The sequence below is a fragment of the Halictus rubicundus genome, chromosome 18 (assembly GCF_050948215.1).
Source record: "Halictus rubicundus isolate RS-2024b chromosome 18, iyHalRubi1_principal, whole genome shotgun sequence".
Taxonomy (NCBI): Eukaryota; Metazoa; Arthropoda; class Insecta; order Hymenoptera; family Halictidae; genus Halictus; species Halictus rubicundus.
This window is the reverse complement of record NC_135166.1, coordinates 9,023,414-9,044,095: the sequence shown is the minus strand read 5'-3', so window position 1 is coordinate 9,044,095 and position 20,682 is coordinate 9,023,414. Positions and strand designations below refer to the sequence as shown.

Below are 20,682 nucleotides of genomic sequence, written 5' to 3'. Positions count from 1 at the left end.
GGTGTAAACATGCCGCGTAATCTGATACCAAGTCGGCTGTATCGGTATGAACCACTACTAATCCAATTACAAAACTTCTTTATTTTTCATTATTTTTAACAGGGCTTTCACCAACTTATTCGTGGCATTTTTCAATTAAAATAACACAAAACACAATATAATTTGAACTGCATTTAGTGGTTCAATTGATGGCGGCGCTGTCTGTGCTGACAAACGCTGTCCTTTTCTACGTTCAGCGCGGTCACAAGAAAATAGTAGCGCTACACGATCTATGTCACATCACGAACCCAAGGATTGGGCTTAGATCAAGATTTTATTGTATATAAAAAGAAGGTTAATGTTAATAACTGGTACAGTATTTTATCAAGTCATTTGCAAAAAGGCTTATAGAATGTTACGCCAGACCACCGTCTTAAAGGAATCAATTTTAACTAGAACACATTGTTTTACGTACACTGGTTGATGAAATTACTAGAGCCACAGTCTGAAAAAATATATTTATTTTCAACGTAACACATAGTATCGCTTGCAGCATTTCCAAATCTACCTATATTTCCAATTTGCAGTTATTTCCAGTTCCATTAAAAAATTTATTACTTCATCTGCAATAATTTGGTCACCCACAAAAAAGCTGCATACGCAAATGAAACTCTGTAAGAACAAAAGGTACGTGTCTGACTGTTTCGCGTTTCATTGCATGATCTTACGAGATCAAGCTTGACGCTCGATGCTCGATCGTAACACCCCGGAATCCGTAATTTCTTGGTACATCTAGCGATTGGTTGCGCTATTATAGTTTCGTGAACCCAGGAAGAAGTTTTCGGCTGGTCCTCAGTGCTTGGAAAAATTAGCGCTCATCCGTGTTTCCCTGGAATTCCATCGTGTTCGAAGATGGAACTCGCGGCAGTGCCGGTCCTGGACTTCGCTGAGACGCGAATCAAACAGTTTTTAGCATAATCGCGGCCACAGAGGTACACCACCTACGTCGACAAACCGGCGAGGATCGCCGTGATCGCGGTGATGCCGAGATTCGCGAACAAATGTCGGTGGAACGGCGACGAGGCTGTCGCCGATTGAAAATCAATCTGCTCGTCATCGCCGTCGAGACCTTTCAGCATCGGTTCGTCCTTCATGCCAGCTGTCTTCCTTTCATGACTGTGATCGATCTTCCAAACTTTCTTCGAGTCCCGCCTCGTGCTGGGCCTACGAGTTGTCGGCGGCCGATCGATCTCTGAAACATAACGGTGTCGTGCGTTGGAAAAGCGATATCGAGATTGGAAAGGTTTCAACCCTTTACGAACAGATTTTCTTGTTTCGCGATTAAAACTACTGATTTTATTTCGTATTTCCCATTAGACATTTATCGTATCGTTTCGCTACGTTTTTAATCTCCCTATCGTAAAAATTGCCGTTTCTAATGGATTCGTTAGATTGCCTTTAAAAAATACAGATGGAAAATTGTAAATTTATATTTTCCCATATTTGCATTGTTGTGTTATGAGAAACTTTTGGCGCTGAAAGTCCCTACGTTTATTCGGAAAGTGCACATGAGCACCTTTGAAAATCTTTCATTTACTAAACACTTCCTAACATACCCCATGACGAAGCTATAAGATAAATAAGAAATGAATAAATAGTGTATTCTATGGCGATGTGCGAGAACCCGAAATTCGGGTCGGATTGGGAATTCGAAATCTTTTCGGGATCGGGACGGGTACCCGAAAATGTCGAGATTCTCGAAAGAGAGGGATTTCCGAAAATTGCGAGAACCCACTAAACATTTATATTCATTTTAATGAATATATTCATGGTTTCGGTGTGTCGCATACTGGTCCAAACCGAAGAATTAGCTGTTCATTTGACAAAAAAGCAATTTGCTCATATCGTTGTTTATTGAATGTATATTGCTTCCTAAATGTCCGTGACATTTGAAAACAGTGAAATTAACGAAATTCATTAAAAATTGTGATTACACTTTATGAATCCTATTTTTTACTGACTTACCTAATTTCTTATTGATATCCTGGAGAATCTATTTAATATTATGTGTCCATTTTTGTTTCAAGTGAATAGTATGTGTCTATATTGAGTACTAAGATTTAATGTTTATAATGTATTGAAATGACAATGTTCAGTAAACTAAAGAGAATTGTCAAAGTGTTCTATCATTGGTGAAGGATATTTTTTAAGTTCCATAGAGTTCCGCATTCTATCAAAGTGCAGTCTATTTAGTGCACTTTTCTCTATAAATCGTGCATGATTCACATCCCATTCAGCCGTGGTACACAAATTATTATTATTTAAAACGCCTCCGTGATCGGAACCGCGCGGAGCATTAAGAGGTATCATATGATTCCTTTGAGATAAGACGACCAAATAATCGCAATTTAAGATAAAAAACCACAATATTTCTAGAATTACAGATTATTTTGTTATTTCAAAACGTGGTAACAGCTAAGGTTAAAACCTGAAAGTCGAGGGTAGAAAACGTTTACCATGAATATCTTGGAAACTACTGTGGATGGAAAAATGTTTTTTATAAGATATACACCTGTGAAGACAAAGAGAATTTTTAAATAAAATATTAATGTTACCTTGATTTTTTAATTGCCACTATATATTTTTTACTTAATAACATTAAATCTGACGTCAAGACGAATCCAATGACCTACTTTACTATGGCTTTCGGTCTTGAAACAATGCTAAATAGAACCACTGTGTGTCGTACCTATAACCAACGTGTGCCGTTCAAGAAACAGTAGTCGAGTTCTCGAAATTTTCGGGAAACCCAATTCCTTCGGGAATCACGAAATTTTCGGAAACTCAACCTCACCCGATTGACGTCTTTTCGACTCGACCTGACCATCGGGTGCCTGATATTTTCGGGTTCTCGCACACCCTTAGTATTATAGTTCTAGTTTATTCTTCTTCTTCCTTCGTTCCTAACGTTATTGTTTTAATCGTATGATTTGATTCTTTCCATAAAGCGTGACGTTTTTTACAGTTTTGTCACAGCCACAAAAGCGTATTTTCACTTATTATTGAAGTTCTGTGAACCGATGCTTTAAGGAGGGCGTAGAACTGTATAGAGTGTTACTATATGCTGTAAACAATAACATTAGAAATGAAGGGCGAAAAAGTTTGAGTGAAGATTGAAGTACAAAGAATACTTTTGAATTCATTCCGACAACGAAAAATGGAAGAGAAAATCTATTTGTGAGCACAGTTTCCAATGCAGCTACGTAATAGTTTGGCAAAACGAATGACTGTGGCAGTGGTGCTCAATATGATACAGTTGTCGTTTTTGTGCACTTCAGTATGAACAACCATGGTACGCAGTGTACCACTGACGGAGCCAATCGTTTTGCCAAACTATTTCGTTTCTGTATTGGAAATAAAATGTGATTTGTAACTTCTGTCGGTGGCCATGTAGGCCAAAAGTTCGCTGCGTAGAGCGGTGTGATTCAATTTTCTTCTGCATTTTTACTTTTCGAAATAAATTGAAAAATATTCACAAGCATTGACTCGTTCTTTTCACTTTAGGAAGCGTTTTGTTTTTGTTTCACTGAAATCGTTGTTCTCAAACTTTTAAAATGTTTGCATTTTTTACAGCATTTTACAGAGTAAAATAAAAACTGTAATCCTCTGTTTTGTTCAAGAAATGCGCATGTTTTCCAAATTCGATTTTTCGAAAGTAAATTCTATTATAAAAATAATACAAAATACTTATTCGAAGGTAGGAGTTTGAACAGAGTGAAAATTTGTGGTACAGTGTAATACTTAATGTTTTATACGGAGGTCGTTTAAAATATTTTCCTGGTCAAGCCAACCCATTCATAGGAAACAATGGTTTAGATCACGTTTGCAACCGCTAAGCGATAGTTTGTGATGCCTGGTCACATAGACGTTAAAAAATGATTTAGAAAGCCTATATTATTCCCATAGAATTATTTTGATTCGAAGGCCACAATTTTACAAATAATTACTGTAAAATAGGCAATAATTATGAATGAATGCAATTATATTTATTTGCATGTACAAAAATGTTAATGAATGAAGACAGTTGTACATTTCTAAGGTTAAAATTGAGTTATATTTAATAGCTTTCAAACAAGGACAACTAAGTAATATCTGGAGATCGATTCTTAATATGATTGAAATGATTGTACTAATATATCTAATAAATTTGTACCGTTGTTTCCTTTATTGTACAGAATGCAGAAAACCTCCAAACATAGATCGATGACTTTATGGGTTACCAGTTTCTCATAAATTCACCATTATATACGTCGTACTGTAAGTTCATCAATGTTAGTTTAGCGCGCCATTACTCCGCTATCATTAGTCCCGATACGAGATTGAACTTCGTCCGAGTTAAAAGCCCAAGGAAAATAAAACTGAACATAGAAAAATCACTCCAGGAAAGAAAGCTTCTTCTCCTTGGACAGGGTTCTGTTGTTTAGTCCTTATTGTATTGTCGCATCTAACTAATTTGAGTCCTCGATCATTGAGTCGTCATTCTTCCAAATTTAAACTTCTATTCATCCGGTAGAGGTAAATATAAAACAAAATTTGACTTCTATGAATCTATTGAAAAATTCAAAATTCAAGTAAAAGTTATATCCCTGGTTAACTACTCATTTTTTATTTTTAACAAAAGCTAAAATTCTTCACACAGATCTATATTCTTTGTCCTTTTTTGTTCCGAGTTCATTATTCTTTCAGAAGTGGAATTCATTGCGACTATAAGGATTCATGCAAATCGTAGATAGTTCAAATACGCAAATCGAGATCAGAAATTAAAACCTATTTATCTTTATTGTTTATTTAATACGTGTGAACGTTGCATAGGAAAAAGTCAGAGAAAAGTCAGTCATTTTATTTATGATTGAAAATTTTCTGACAAAACGGTTTTTTTTTTTAATTTATTTATTTATACAGGTCGCATCAACAACTAGGTCATTAGCGACCACAGATATTATATCATAATGTTACATTATTATATCTTTGTACTTATTGTTAGCATATAAGTCACTTATAAGTATACTGAGGAGAACAAATTTTGTACTTGTTATATGTATACAATATTACAAAGTGTGAAAAATTTTTGTGGATTTTAGAAATTTTAAAACTTGGTCTATATTCGACTTAACATTGAAACAATCACTTAAATTGTTGGGGATAGCCAAGCGTCTTCTTTGGAAGGAGAAAAGAGGGCATTGCAGGATGAGATGTTCAATTGAAAGTGGTGTATTACATCGGGAACATACGGGGGGAGGGTCTTTTAAAATTTTATGTAAGTGGGTCAGGTTAGTGTGGCCAATGCGAAGTCGGGTGATGACTACCTGGTCTCTTCTGTTAGTAATCGGGGGACAGTCGTTATTACGGAGGTCTTGTCTTACCAAGGACAGCTTAGAGGGAGGGGAATTAGACCATTTATTGTTCCATCTATCCCAGATTTCTCTTTTGATTTGTTTATTCAAATCTCTGTAAGAAGCCGAGTTGTTTGAAGGTATTTCTCTGGAGGCCTTTTTAGCCGCATCGTCCGCTGATTCATTGCCCAATATCCCTACGTGGGAGGGAATCCATGAAAAAATGATTTCTTTGTTGTTATTTTTAGCTTTGATTAAGGCATTGACGGCATTGGCGATGATATGTGTAATGACGGGGTCTTGGTTTTCCGAGTTAGATAAGCTCTCTAGGACACTAGCGGAATCAGTGAAAATTATCACGTGAGGGTCTTCAGCAAATGAAATGGATTGAACAGCCTGTAATATGGCATAGGCCTCACAAAAGATAACAGAGCAGGAGTCATGAAGTTTGAAAAGTTTTCGATTATGGGGAAATATAACAGAACATCCACATCCATCGTTGGATTTGGATCCATCTGTGAAAACTTGGATATGATTAGAATATTTTTGGGATACCTCTACGAAGATATTTTTAAAGATAATGGGGTTCGTGAGATCTTTTTTAAATTCACATAAGGAAGATTCAATTTTTGGAGGGAGGAGAGACCATGGTGGTTCAGGTAGGGGGACAATAGGAAATAAAGGAGGGAAAGATTGAATAGTATCTGAAACGTAAGATTTGATACGTTGAGAAAGAGGTTTCGGGAAATTAGATGGCTAGGTGGAGTAGATATGATCGAGATGGTTCGAGAAAACTTTAGAATATGTAGGATTAGACGGTGTGGATATCAATTTTGCAACGTAAGTTAGACTAAGCTGTTTTCTTCTAAACTCCAAGGGGATAACATTACTTTCGGCCAGGATACTAGAAATAGGACTAGTTTTGAACGCTCCCAGAGCAAGCCTGAGACCCGTGTTTTGAACAGAGTTTAGAGAACAAAGTAGTGACTCCTTAGCGGAGTCGAAAATAACAGACCCATAGTCCAATTTGGAACGAATAAATGCTTTGTATGTGAGAATGATGATATCTTTATTGGCACCCCATTTTTGGGCTGATATCATGTTTATGAGATTTAATCTTTGTAGGGATTTATTCTTTATGTGTTTTATGTGAGCAGACCAAGTGAGTTTTCGATCGAAGATAAGACCTAGAATTTTTATTTCGTGAGCCTCTTTGATTACATGATTAGCCAGGACTAGTTTGATGCTAGAGGATATCGTATTTTGTCTTGAAAAGAGAGTATGTATTTTGATTTACTACTTGAGAATCTAAAACCCGTAAAAGATGACCATTTTTGAATTTTATTTAGAGTGTCTTGAAGGGTCAGTTGAGTGGTGTGAATATTTTTTCCACAGGTAATTATAGTGAGGTCGTCAGCATATATACAGAATTTGACCGGCTGGGGAATGCAGGTGGATATTTCATTTATAGCTATGAGGAAAAGCGTGACGCTCAGAACTGATCCCTGGGGGACACCATTCTGAAGGGTCACCTTCTGGGATATGTTATTAAGGACTTTAACAGATATAAGTCCATTTTTAAGGAAATTAGCAATAAAATTCAGAATTTTACCGCCAATACCAAGATTACGAAGGATATGGACAATTCTCTCACGCCAAACCATGTCGTAGGCCTTTTGTATGTCAAGTGCCACAGCTATGGCATGTTGTTTAGTCGCGAAGGCGTCGCAAATTATAGATTCAAGATTCAGGAGGTAGTTGGTAGTACTTCTGAATTTTCTGAATCCGTACTGATGAGGCGAGAGAAAGTTGATCTGATTAAGAAACCACAGAAGTCTTTTGTTGATTATTTTTTCAAAGAGTTTACATATACTCGAAGTGAGAGGATTAGGTCTGTAACTTTCGGCTCTGCTAGGGTCTTTGTCGGGTTTTAGAATAGGTATAATAATAGCTTCTTGCCAAATACTGGGAAAAAAATTGGAAGACCAAATTTCATTAAAGATATCAGTTAGAAATACAAGAGCACAGTCAGGGAGGTTTTTTAGAAAAGTGTTAAAAATACCATCGGGGCCTGGACTGGAGTTCTTTAGGGTTTGTATATTACTTTCAATTTCATGGAGTAGGATGGGATCATTGAGAGGATGGTTCTCATTCATGTTTAAAGAAATGTTGGTTACAGGGCTCATTTGGGAAGAGGAGGATTTGAATGCTCGGAAATCGTTAGTATAGTTACTATCACTAGAATTTTTAGCAAAATTTAAGGCTAAGTAATTCGCTATATCTTCAGGGGAGGATAGAATTTTATTTTCAGCGGTTATAATGGAGGAAATAGAATGATTACTTTCGGAGCCATTTAATTTTCTCATTTTGTTCCAATAGAGCGATGCGGGGGTTGAAGGATGAAGGGAATTTATAAAATCTTTCCATGATTGCCTTTTACATTCTTTAAAAGTGCGACGGGCTGTGGATCTAAGCTGCTTATACAGCGTAAAGTTTTCGGTTGTAGGTTGACGTTTGAAGTGGGAGAAGGCTCGCTTGTATTCTTTCAGAGCTTTTTGGCATGAATCTTTCCACCAGGGAACTTGTTTTTTATGATATTTATTCGATGTTTTTGGTATAGCATTGTTAGCAGAGTCAATTATAGTTTCCATAAAGAAGGATAATTTGTCATCGAGGTTTGTATGATGTGGAGCGAGAGAGCAAGAGTTTAGTTTATCAAATTTTTGAGATATATGGTTTCTATATTTGGGCCAGTCAGCTTTTTTGAAAATCCAATGACTGGTCGGTGCACAATCCGGAATAGTAGAATTTAAATTACGTAAGGATGTTGGGAAGTGGTCACTACCACAGGGGTTCCGGTTAGTGGTCCAAGTGAAATAATGTGCTATGGAGGAGCTACAGATAGATAAGTCTATGGAGCTAAACGTTTTGGAGCTATTGTTGAAGTGGGTGGGTTGATATGTGTTTAACAAGGTCAGGTTGGGATCATCCAGAAGTTTCTCTAATATACGACCTCTGGAATCAATTTTTTTGGAACCCCACATATAGTGGTGGCTATTAAAATCCCCCACTAGTAAGAAGGGTTTTGGCAGTTGGTTTAAGAAATGTTGGATTTCGGATAGTGTGAAGACGTGGCTGGGTGGAATGTAAATGTTACATATAGTAACGTACCCGAAAGAGAACAATACTGAGTTTGCTATAACCTCGAAATTCGTATTGAGAGGGATTGTCTGATGAGCAATATTATTTTTTATAAATGTAGCTACACCCCCACTGGCGTGTATAGCATTTGAGCGATTTTTGTAAAAAGTTAGGTACCCTTTGATTGTAGAACAGTTCTTACCCTTAAAGTTGGTTTCTTGAATACAGATGACTCTAGGGTTTAGGTTATTTTTTAGTAAGACTAACTGTTCCCTTTGAGGGTGGACACCGTTAATGTTCCATTGTAGAATTGATTCAGTCATTTTTATTAGGCCCTGTAATAGGGGAAATGTTTGAGTGATCTTCTATGTTTTCGTCGGAGGTTCCTTCTTCTAGGTTGTCATCAGACGCACCGGCTTCAATGAGGGAGAGTTTTTTTAAGAGACGGCTGAATCTACTTTTCATGACTCTCTCCTTCAGGAGAGGATAGGTGGACCGGAGCGTGTGTGCTATTTTTCCCATATTGTCGGTTTTATACTGGAATCAGATATATTGTCGGAAGAATAATACCGGTCGCTGGATTTGTTGGAGGTTTTTTGTGTGATATACGTATTGCTTGAATCAGATGTGGAGAGAGGCCTTTTTGGATTATTGGAAGGAGGTATGAATATCGTGTTAGAAACGTTGTTATCATCCATAGCAGGTGGGACAGTGTTTTGGTCCGAAGGAATCTCACCTTCGGGTGCAGGGGGAGGGATGTCTGTTATGCCAGTATTGCCAGTATATTCAGTGTTTGTTGCGTCTATTGAACAGTTTTTGGCCAGATGGCCCGACTGTTTACAGATGAAGCACTTGACGGCGTCTGAGGACAGATATATCCAGAAGGTTGTGTTGTCGAAATCAATCCTTAGCGACTCTGGTAATTTGCTAACATCTTCAGGGTGGACGAAAATTTGACGCCGGAAACTCATAATATGAGCAAGACCGGGTTCAGTAAAACCCGCGCGCAGGGTGGTAATACAAAACGGTTTTGATACCAACGATAAACCGCATGGAGGAAGACCTACATCGTAGATGATGATGTTATTTGAGGTGAATTGGAAGCAGATCAATATTTGACAACACGTGTAACGTCCCGAACACCAGAATTCTCGAATGAATTTCGCGGGCTCGCAAATTCCGTTTATTGTGTGGTTGCAACGATGAACTGAGATTTTTAGCTTATGAAATTAATGATAAGTACACTACGGATTTTTACATAGTTGTAGGCTACAAAATCCATAGAACAAAATAGGAAAATAACATGTCTACTTTACTATGTTTATGCATCTAATATTTTCGCTTGCTGAGGTTATTGACACACGAAAGATTCTATTTCTAATCGAAACCAAATTTGTCACGCAAAGTGACAGTGTAATGGACAGTTCCAATGGTAATTCGATTGATACCGTCTGAAATTCAAGTTCACTTCGTTTCCTTCAAAATAGATCGATAGAACTGCATTTGATAATTCGCCATTAAATGCTGCATGACGTTTGGTGAATTCCTCCTATTAACATTTTAACTGGGTGTCTTTTTGATTATCAACACTTTCGAAGACGTAACGAAAGACAAGTAAAATTCAAGTGACAAAAGTTTTACCACTATGAAACCGTTATTCGTTGAATTAACCCCTTGCACTATAATATCGAGTCAAACTCGTGATGAAGATTTCGAACAGAAACTACTAAATATACAGGGTGTGGCCGGATGGGTGGTACAACCGAGCAGGGGATGATTCTACATGGAAAAATAAGTCCAAAAAGAGGAATAACACTTTTTCGTTTGTCGCCTCGTTGTCGAGAAAATCGAGTTTGAAAATGCAGCGAATACGCGTGCTATTAGATAGGAATCGTCTGACGCGTTTGACCATGGCCAACCAATTCTACTTCGTGCGTATACTAAAGCACGCGAACCCGACGGATCTTTAAACTCGATTTTCTCGAAAACGATGCCTCTAACGAAAAAATGTGATTCCTTTTTTTCGACTTATTTTTACATGTAGAATTATCCTCTCCCCGGTTGTACTAATCCTCCAACCACACTCTATACATGTTATTATTAAGTCGTTTATCAATCTCAGCTTTTCCAATCAATAAAATCCGCAGTCTAGTGAACACAAATGCCTATTCTTCACTTCAAATGTATAACTTCACGTCGTTGTATAAAAACTTTAGAAAATAATCTGTTAATAATGTCGACGCTTAAGATGGCCGACTACTGCCCTCATACGTTCCTCACAGTGAAAATTCACCCATTGTAAAACTATTGATTTCTTTCTGTCAGCGTTGTGAGATATATTTCTCTAAAATACGATGGTACAAACGAAGCATAATTTGTTGATTTAAAATTTCAAGCAAAAGTGGATATTATCCTAGGATTGTTTATGCAACTATGACTGGTACAATTGCCCTACAAGGGGTTCAGAAGAAAATGAATAATTTCTGAAAGTTGACAGCTCGCTCCAATGAATGAGCCCGTCATCCTCAGTTATAAAGGTTAAATTCGAACAGCTAGAATCGCGCAAACCACAGTTGGTTCCGAAACGAAGGATCCTTTCAATCTTCATCCTGCCGAAATTCGAGCAGGAATCAATAGGGCCGGAGTTTCACGCGCGAGGATCGCACAGGATATTTGGCCCTGTGAATGTAACGGCTAGTTGGGCGGGGATAGTAACACATTATCGCTGATCTGTTCATTAATAAAGATGAGAGCGCTCCGGATCTCATCATGCCATCAAGTCTAGGCGAGGATTTAACGGCCGTCAAACTGTATACCATGGGGAAAGCCGCTTTGTGTCGGATCACGTACAAACGGGCCTTGTCGGTCGGCGCGAAAATGGCGCGCCGAGATACCGCCGCGCCGTGGCCCGATGCTACCGAGTAATCACCGGAAAAATAATCGGCCAAACGATTGGACTTCCCCGCACACGATGCTACCAGCGGCTTTGACGTATTGGAATGTCGTCCAGTTGGCGTCCCGCAAAACCCGGAGTGCTGTTGTCACTTGCACGCTTCGTCGAAATGTCGAGTGTCCGCCGATGATATTCATTCCGCAGCGCCGTGTTTTCCCCGGCCAGCATCGACCGACCGGGCCGAACCGCCTCGAAATACGCTTCTTTTAATTACTTTTTCAAAAAGACAAGATGACAACGGGCTGTCTGGAACCGGGCTCGCCCCGCGGTCGATCATCGAACAACTGACAGCTCGCGACCGACCCGCTTGTAATAACCGATCGCCGTTATATTAGGTCAGCCGAAAAGTTCGAGCCCCGTCGCGTCGATCAGATACGTCACCGCACCGGTCCAAAATCATCAAAATTCATCCATTGCAGCCGAAAATGACTTTTCAATAAGATTATTTGTAATCACACTTCAAAGATATGCAAACACACGTGTAGACTACAGGTTTTATAGATTTTTGTTAAATATCAGTAGGTGAAATACAGAACGGTGGAAATATCAAAAATAAAAGTCGACGCGGTAGGGCGGAAATGTTAACTTCCTCAGAATACAGTGGAAGATTATCTGAATGTAAGAAAAAAAGAAGAAGAGAAACAAATGATAAAAAAAAACAAAAAACATCGGAAAATCAACAGATGTCGTCAAATAATAACAGAAAATAGAGGATTCGTTTTAGAGGATTGTTTCCTTCCTATTTTGTTTATTACAGTAGTACATCATGACGTAAAAATCAACAAAATATAACTTATCCATGACTTCGTGTTTGAATCAAATCACATCTAGCGGCCCTGCTCGTTAAGCGACGCGCGACGGTCACTACATACAACTAGTTATCTTCTAGTATTGAAACTTGGTTTTTTGGTATTTTCTCGCCAAAATCTACAGGATTACATAAAAAAGGGTAAAAATTTCTGACTTCCTGAGGTAAAGTTAAGCCTAGTGAGGTAATCCCAACTATGTGAGATGACCACGCGACTACAATATGAAAAAATGGAATGAGACATGGAAAAAATTCTTATAGAATCCATAAATCGTAACAAACAATCATCAACAGAATGAGCGATGTTAAAATATTTACGTTATTAGGAAATGTTAATTTTGACAATACTTATCGTTTTGAAAATTAAAAAATGCTAATTCTGACAGTGTTTGTTGTTAGTTGTGTCGTCTATTTTAAAACGTTATCGAACAACTTGAAACTTGAATAGGCATTACAATTTTCACTTTTTTTGAGCTTTCAGGACGCTGCGGAGTAACATCGACATTCGGAAGTATCATGTTTGAGGGTAAGAAGACAAATTGATGAACCGATTTTTAATCGCCGTTTGTAATCACTGTCCTGGAATTCGATACAATTGCCCAAGATGAATTTGGCGGACGACAATCACGTTCCACGTACACGTTAAAGTCCTTTCTTCGGAAAATACTTTAAGCCCTTATTGAATATCGTTGTTAACCGTTTAACGTCAATTCGAATTTCTTCGAAAATGATCAATGGACGATGCACGCCTATTGGGACGTGCATTTTAGCACGTCTATTGGAAATCGATCTATTGTAAATTGCTTCGCAGATAAATATTCAATTGCACGCGGTTTGGTAGTCAAGCTTGCCCTTTATTTATGCAGGTTAGCGTTGTTAGATTCCACTCCGATAGTATAATTGCATTTGTTTCTGCGAAATTGTAGGGATGTGAGTGTGACTGAGTCAGGATGTATGGTTGTAAATGCGACTATGTGTGGTGTGAGACGCTGAGCCGCGTCGATAGCGTTTTGCTTTTCGAAGGAACGTTTTTGTTCGTCGTAACGTTTTTGTTCTTCGTAACGTTTTTGTTCTTCGTAACGTTTTTGTTCTTCGTAACGTTTTTGTCCTTCGTACCGGAGCAGGTTCAGTTGAGCGAGAGTCGCGAGCGAGTTAGTTGTCGAGACCGCGAATATCGAATTGTAGCTTGAGACGTCGAACTAAGATAAAGTATTTTAGTGAAATCGGTGTCAATCACTTCACCCGATACGTCACACCTGAGACGTAGGAGTTCAACATATTCCTACAAAATCTATGGAGCCATGATTATACGTAACTTCGAATCATACTTGCCATCGTGTTCGAACTATTCTATGAAATTAGTGTTGTCTAGTTAAACAACTTACGTATTAAAGTGGCCTCGACCGATACACATTCATGCTAGAAAAGTGGATTGAGTTCTGTAATATTCTGTAAATCAATTTAACAAATTAATATTGTCCAGAATTGTCTAGACATCGTGTCTGGGTCTGCGCTGCGATCGAGTGGAACACTGTCAGTTTTGAGTTCTTTATTGGTATGCTTGACCCTAAGAATTTATTACGGACTTGGGTACGGCTGAAAGTTAAGTGTCCTGTTTCGAAATGGGAAAACAGACCAGCCGTACCCTACTCAATGACAATTGACGCATCGCAGGCCCACACTCAGCGGAAAGGCGACACCAGTTTCGGGGAAAGATCCTTGAAACAAGGAATCTTTGTGCAGCGTCCTCCGAGGCTCCGTGAGAAAATGAAACCACAGAGTCAGTAAGCGTTGCACAGTTTTTGGATTTCGCCCCAAACTGATGATTCGTCCCCTGTTTATCCCTACCAAAGAAATTATCTCTTTCCGAGTTTTGGTAGGGAATTGCGGATGAACGAGGAGTTAGAACGCTACGAACCTTCATTAGATTAGGAACACTAACATTTGTACGGACTTAAACCTTATAATCTTTGCCTAGAACTTGGCATTGAACTTTGTACGTTCTCGGATGTTTTTATTAAATTTATTGTTACGCACTTTTAGAACGTTTTTCATACAAACCAGCGCCATTAGTTAACGTTCGAAACAAATATTAATATACTCGATAATGGATAATTGGGTTGTCTGGAAAGTTCGAGATTAATTGATTTGAATAATTTTATATTTATAATTGTTTTAATCTCTTTAAAAAATGAGGCAATGTTGACAATAACGCAGAGGGTGAGCCAGAATGGGAAAATCGAGTATAAATAGTGTGAGTAATGTACAAAATGAATGGGGTCATACATAATGTAAGACATATAAGCTGGAGCTTATGTAAAGCCGTCAGGGGCATAATAAATAATTATTACGCGTTTACATGAGTGTGCACATTTATTTTTGTCCGGAAAAACCAACTTTAGTGAAATAACAGAATCATAATTAGTAGTTGTAGTTTTCGTGTACGAGATAATTTTATTTAGTTTATATTTTTGTTTTTATTTTTTTATTTAAATTTATCCAGCACAGCGGAATATAATGGTCACTTATACGTAGAAGATATAATGCCATATATCTTTAATCTACGTATCCTTTCAGAATTTCAGCTGATTATCATAAGAATGACACAAAGGAAGAAAATTTCAAGAACGGTAGCTATTATCTGCGTAAATAATGCTGAGGAGAACAAAGGCTTCCTCAAAAGAATTCCATTTAAACCTTAAATGCTAGAAAATCTTTGAAAATTCGGAGAATTTTCCATCAAATGTATAGATCTGGAACAATTTTAATAAAACACGGAGGAACAACATTATTAAATGGTGCATGAAGGTGCCAAGAGCTACAGAGTTACTAAAAATTCTGTAAACGTCAGATTATTTACAAACTTTTCGCGTACTTCGCGTAACGTATTTATCATAGCGCGTTTGCGTTTCTCGAACATATATGTATACAGTGTGAATATTTAATCAGCGAAACGATGTTAGCGCGAGTAATGAATAACTATTTAATGCAACAATGAAAATCGATAAAATTCGCATGAAGTAACTTAAAAATTTATGGATAAATGCTGCGTCACGTGTCCCGAAAGACACTTTGGTAGAAACGAAATAATTATTGTCGAGATTTTTACAGTTCCGTTCGAACGCATTACCAACGCATAGCAGTTTATATACATACATAGCAATAACAACAAGTCCGGAAAACACATGAATCTTGTATTACCGATTAAACTTATTACGATGCAAGTTCCTTTTTGCGATAAAGTTCGTACGAAAATATGCAAAGACTTCTGGAATGACCTGATACCCTACGTTAGAAGAGTACGATAAAATACACATTTCGTTTTACTGGCACGTTGCCATATGCAGTTTGCTACTTCTACCTTTTTATGCTCTTCTACCTTTTTAACACGGTGACTGTCGAACTAGTAACTATAAAAATTTGACAAAACTCAGAGTTTATCTAATGAAACAGAAAATGGGAAGGTACGATTTATCACAGTGATCTGAAATCACTGGTTACTCTTGTAATTCTTTACAATACCACAGGTCTAAACCAAATTTGGTATTTTCAACACGAAAGCTAATTTTTAGATTTTCTCAGAACACTTCTTCTTGAAACGTGTTTATTTTTACTGTCAATTAAATATGGCAATTCAAATATTAGATTCAGCAATTTTCCGATTCTTGTTATGGAAATAATTTAGGGTAAATTCAGGTAATTTTCGGTAAAATAGCAATTAACTCGGAAGGTGATTGTTCGTGTTAGTTTCTGAGAATAAATGATTTATATCAACAATTGATTTGTTCTTGAAAGTAAAATCTTTTTAGATCTCGTAGTGTACAAAAGTTAAAAAGTATTGCTTTTGTGCGATGTTTTTGTTATTTATTAGTAAATGTGTATGCTCTGGACTGTGTGAAAACAAAATTGCTGCACGGCCGAGCACTTTGTAGTTTGCCGCTGTAATCGAGCCTCTCGCACATTCTCCCCTACTCACCCTGGGCCCACTCGCTAAAACAAAGTCAAGCCGCATAGGTAACTTGATCCGAAAAACGGCAGAAATCGTCCTAGAGCAGTTATGGGCACGGTAGAAGCCCCTCAAACGTCTGCTTCTCCCACCGACTTTTCTTTCATGCAGCGCGCATTTTCGTCGCGTTCGCTGGTTTCTCGCGTCTTCGTTGCCCTACGGAATGTCGCCAGATGAGGCGAGGGAGCACGAATTCAGGGGAAAAAGTTACCCTCTCTCTGCTACTACCGGAGTATGCACGACGGAAACAAGACGCGTCATGTGGCTGGATCGCGGCGGAAGCGTGGGGAATATAGCGTGGTAAAAGGGGAAATAGAGTGGGGGAATAAGTCTTGATCTGGCCCCACTGGCCGACACTGGCCCCACGATGCCTCACGGTAACAGAGCTAACTGGAAGGGGGCCGTGGGCTCTATGGTGGTGACGGTCTTGTCTCAATTGAGACAAAATCTGTGTGACAAAATCATCTGTGTCCTAGGCAGAACTGTATATGCAAGATGTAAAATCGGTAGGTCATGATCAGATGCGCTGATTCATATCTAATAGGGCGCATATGTGTATTCGCTGAACTTTCAAACTTGATTCACACGAAAATGAAGCGTTGAATGAAAAATTTTTCTTCTTTCTTTTCGACTCACTTTTGCGTATAGAATTCCTTCCCGATCAATTGTCCAATACTATAATTACCCATTATAGTATTTCTCAACTATTTTACACAGACTACCAAAGCTACATACGGAAATATAATTGAATTATATGTACGATCAGGGCCCATCAGACCAAGTACGTATGGAGAATAGAAATAGTCGGAGGGTTCCTTGGGTATGCACGTTAACTGATCAGCTACCACCAGTGAGATCGCGGGTTCGATTCCCGTTGGCGGGTTCCCTCTTTATCCTGAAATTCTACAAATATGATGTTAAAGCAAGTACTGAAATGAAAGAGAGAAACCACTGCGGACCACATAGGGGGTTAGTTCTTGCGCGAGCATGACTTTCATAACCGGCCCCTTGCTCCGGCATACTTCATTCATTTTTCTGGCTCCCGTCGTCGACTCGAACCCGGATCATTATCGGAAGTTAATCGACTCTAACGAAGCATGTAAGCCGCGATTCGCCCCCCCCCCCCTGGTAATTATTGCTAACGCTGTTAGACGTTAGACGATGCGGAAATAGAAAAGAATCGAAGCAAACTCGGAAGTGGTGTTCCACCACGGCGCGCGGCGGTGGGAAGCGTTCTCAATGGAGCGCGGGCTATTCGATTAGACGGCGGGGGCCAATTACTCGAAGAGCTCGCGGTGACGCTTGCATGGCTAGTCGCGCGCTTGATTTACAATTATCGATAATTAACTAGCCGGCCGAGCGTTCCCCCAGCTCTCTCTCTTTCTCTCTCCCCCTCCCGCCATTCATCAATCGTTAAATTCGCCTCCCACTTTTTCTGCACCCTTGTCGCTGTGCACGCTTGTTTCCGTCCTTGAGGCTTATCGATACTATAACCAGATAGACGATTAATTACCACGTGGAGCTTGCAGGATGCTCATACAAGGTGGTTTGCTAATTCATGGCACGACTGGAATTCAGGCCAGCTACCCATGTAAAAATAAATAAGTGACGACAGTCCCAAACGCTTTCTGAATCCGGCCGTTGTTAATGAGATACTCGATTTTGAACGTTCGCCGAGCATGCACTCATTAAAATACATCGGAGCGTCCGTAGTTCAGACTTATAGAGCGCACGAGAGTTTCGATGAAGCAACTTTTATTTTTTTCTGTTCACATTTTCTCATTTCCGGTGCTGAACTTTGTTCTACCATCGTGGAACGTGATGTTTCTGCAATCCAGCGGAAATAAATTCTCTTTCGACAATGGTCCCGATATGTGGAATCACATTATTAACCCTAGCACTCCAAAGTTTGAAGCCGTCACGCGGAGTCCTGGCGGGGTGAGGTGGACACCTCGAGCGCATACTCTTCTTTACTCATTTCCCCTATTAAAATAGTTTCTTAAAAAAAGTTTTGTAATATTTAAGCGTGTGATACATTACGAACATTTTACATTGTATTTAGATATACAGAGTGTCCCGTAACTGGTGGTACAACCGAGCAGGGGATGATTCTACATGAAAAACTGAGTCGAGAATATAGAATAAAATTTTTTGATACAAGGCTTTGTTTTCGAGAAAAATGAGTTTGAAAATTTGTCTAGTGCGCGTGCACTCGGCTTACTTGCGGCTCAACGGACTTTATTCTGAATTGCCTCAACCTTTTTTCGCAAAGGTTTTCGAGGTTTGTATGCATCGAATAAATCGAAGGTCGGGGTTACAATGTTAGAATTACCTTTGAGGAATTCGTTTAATTCATAAATTGCTGGCAGTGCTGTCCACGTTGTTGTAGACATAATTGTGCTCTTCGTATTAAATTCCTTCGAACCTCTGTATTGTGCAATTATTATGTTGCTTTAAGTGTTCAAACGCAATCACAATTTTTTGTTGTAGTTGTTCGTTGCTCGTTATGTCATCACGATACACAATCGATTTCACCTGACTAACTAACGGTGATAAATCAGGAGATCGTGGCGGCCAAGCTACTCTGCCACCGCGACCGATCCAGCACTGATAATTTTCACTTAAAAAACGTCTTACTTCGCATGTGTAGTGCGGTGGTGCTCCATCTTGTTGAAAAATTAGCGTTCTTCGAATTCCGTTGAGCCGCAAATGAGCCGAGTGCACGTGCACTAGACAAATTTTCAAACTCATTTTTCTCGAAAACAAAGCCTTGTATCAAAAAATTTTATTCTATATTTTCGACTCAGTTTTTCATGTAGAATCATCCCCTGCTCGGCTGTACCACCAGTTACGGGACACCCTGTATATTTATAAAATAGAAAGTAGATATACAACTCTCTTCTCTCAGAATGAATATTCACTTGTGATTGCATTAAATGTTTCACTAAACTAGAAATGCTGTGGAGTTCCCTCCCAATCAGTTCTGTGATTCGATTTTTAGTTCTGGGATTGTTTGTTATTCTTTGGAGATGAGAGGAACGTTAGGATCCGCTTCGCGTCATAGCCGCGATGCGTAGTCTGGTTTTCCTTTCTATGCACTGTAATTTTTCCCTATACCAACGGGGACTTCTGAATATTAAATGTAAATGTACAAACGACAATAAATAATTTTCTGAGAATCATTCACCGAAGAAAAATAGTCCTAGTTTAAAGTTTTCCAACCTGTGGGTTAATCGGTAGTAGAATATTCAATTTATTAGAAAATATAGGATTGAAATTTGATTATTCAAAGTTAGCTTTCAAGATTTCGAGCTTCTCTTTTTGCGCGTGATATTTTCTTAGCGTTTTAAAGCTTCGTAGCATTTGACATACAATTTAATTTCTATTTAAAACTATAACCAAACTTTCAGCATATTATTTCTGTTTATACAGAGTTCATGTCTGTTGGTATTTAAAACTAGAGTCACAGTATTACAATTTTCGTTCGTTGTGGACTTTTGCTGTAATTTCGGGAAAAATAAAAATTGAAATCTCGTGTGTAATCGGGTCAGATTGCGTCGACGAACTGCGACACGGATGCACGATGGTTTTTTGCCATTTTTGACATGGTGTGTCGCGATAAGACACGCGACGCCGCGCGCATCCATCACTATCCAAAGTTATTCAAAGCCAGGCCGAAATTCGTTGCCTCCGTTTTTAGTCGAGCTTCGGTTTCCCTTCTTCCCAGAATAAATTACGGCGCTAACGTCGTTAGCTAACGAGAAACGCTAGTCTAAAACATCGTCTTTTTTCGCCTTTTCAAGATGAGAAACTTCTTTGAGGGGAACGCGAGCAACGACAGTGAGCAAAAAATGTTTCAGTTAATGTTATCGTTCAAAATGGAGAAGACGTTCACTAAACATTCAAGTGCGCGACGTATTTGTTTGTTTTATCCCGTAGTTAATGTAGAGCGTGAGATATACATATACATATACTGGTTTCGCGCGGAAAATACGCCAAAAAGAGTCACGTTCAACGACCATGTTCCACCGCCGCGCCGCGAGGAACAAAGCCTACAAAAGCGATTTTATAATGTAACATCAAAATTGTGCAATACTCCGACCCTTTGGGCTGTTCGACAGTTTTATTTAATGAATTGTTCGACAATTTTCTCGAGGCAAATTGCACATCACCGAGGTAGTCTACGGAAATAAATAACCCGTGAATGCTTTGTCGTCGTTCGACGGTGTCAGTCAATCCAATTAATTTAATGTCCATAGACTGAGGCTCTTTCAAAGAGTGACAGGCATTCAGATTACACTGTCCAACACCAAAAAAATTTTGCAATACCTGTTGGGTGATTCTTATACACTTTGTCATCCTAAAACCGAATCTGAAAGTAGAATTGCTCCATCACGCAACG

At 38.7% G+C, this 20,682-nt stretch overlaps 1 protein-coding gene across 2 annotated transcripts in view; it reads right to left on the bottom strand.

Annotated features, from left to right (window-relative positions):
• Window positions 1–339: 339 nt before the first annotated feature.
• The window catches only part of LOC143362835 (neurotrimin), a 255,281-nt gene continuing 234,938 nt past the window's right edge, over window positions 340–20,682 (bottom strand). For both annotated transcript variants that reach the window (XM_076803314.1, XM_076803315.1), the window contains exon 8: window positions 340–1,231. In XM_076803314.1, the coding sequence (XP_076659429.1) occupies window positions 981–1,231 (251 nt within the window). In that variant the 3' untranslated portion in view covers window positions 340–980. The remainder of the gene's footprint in view (window positions 1,232–20,682) is intronic.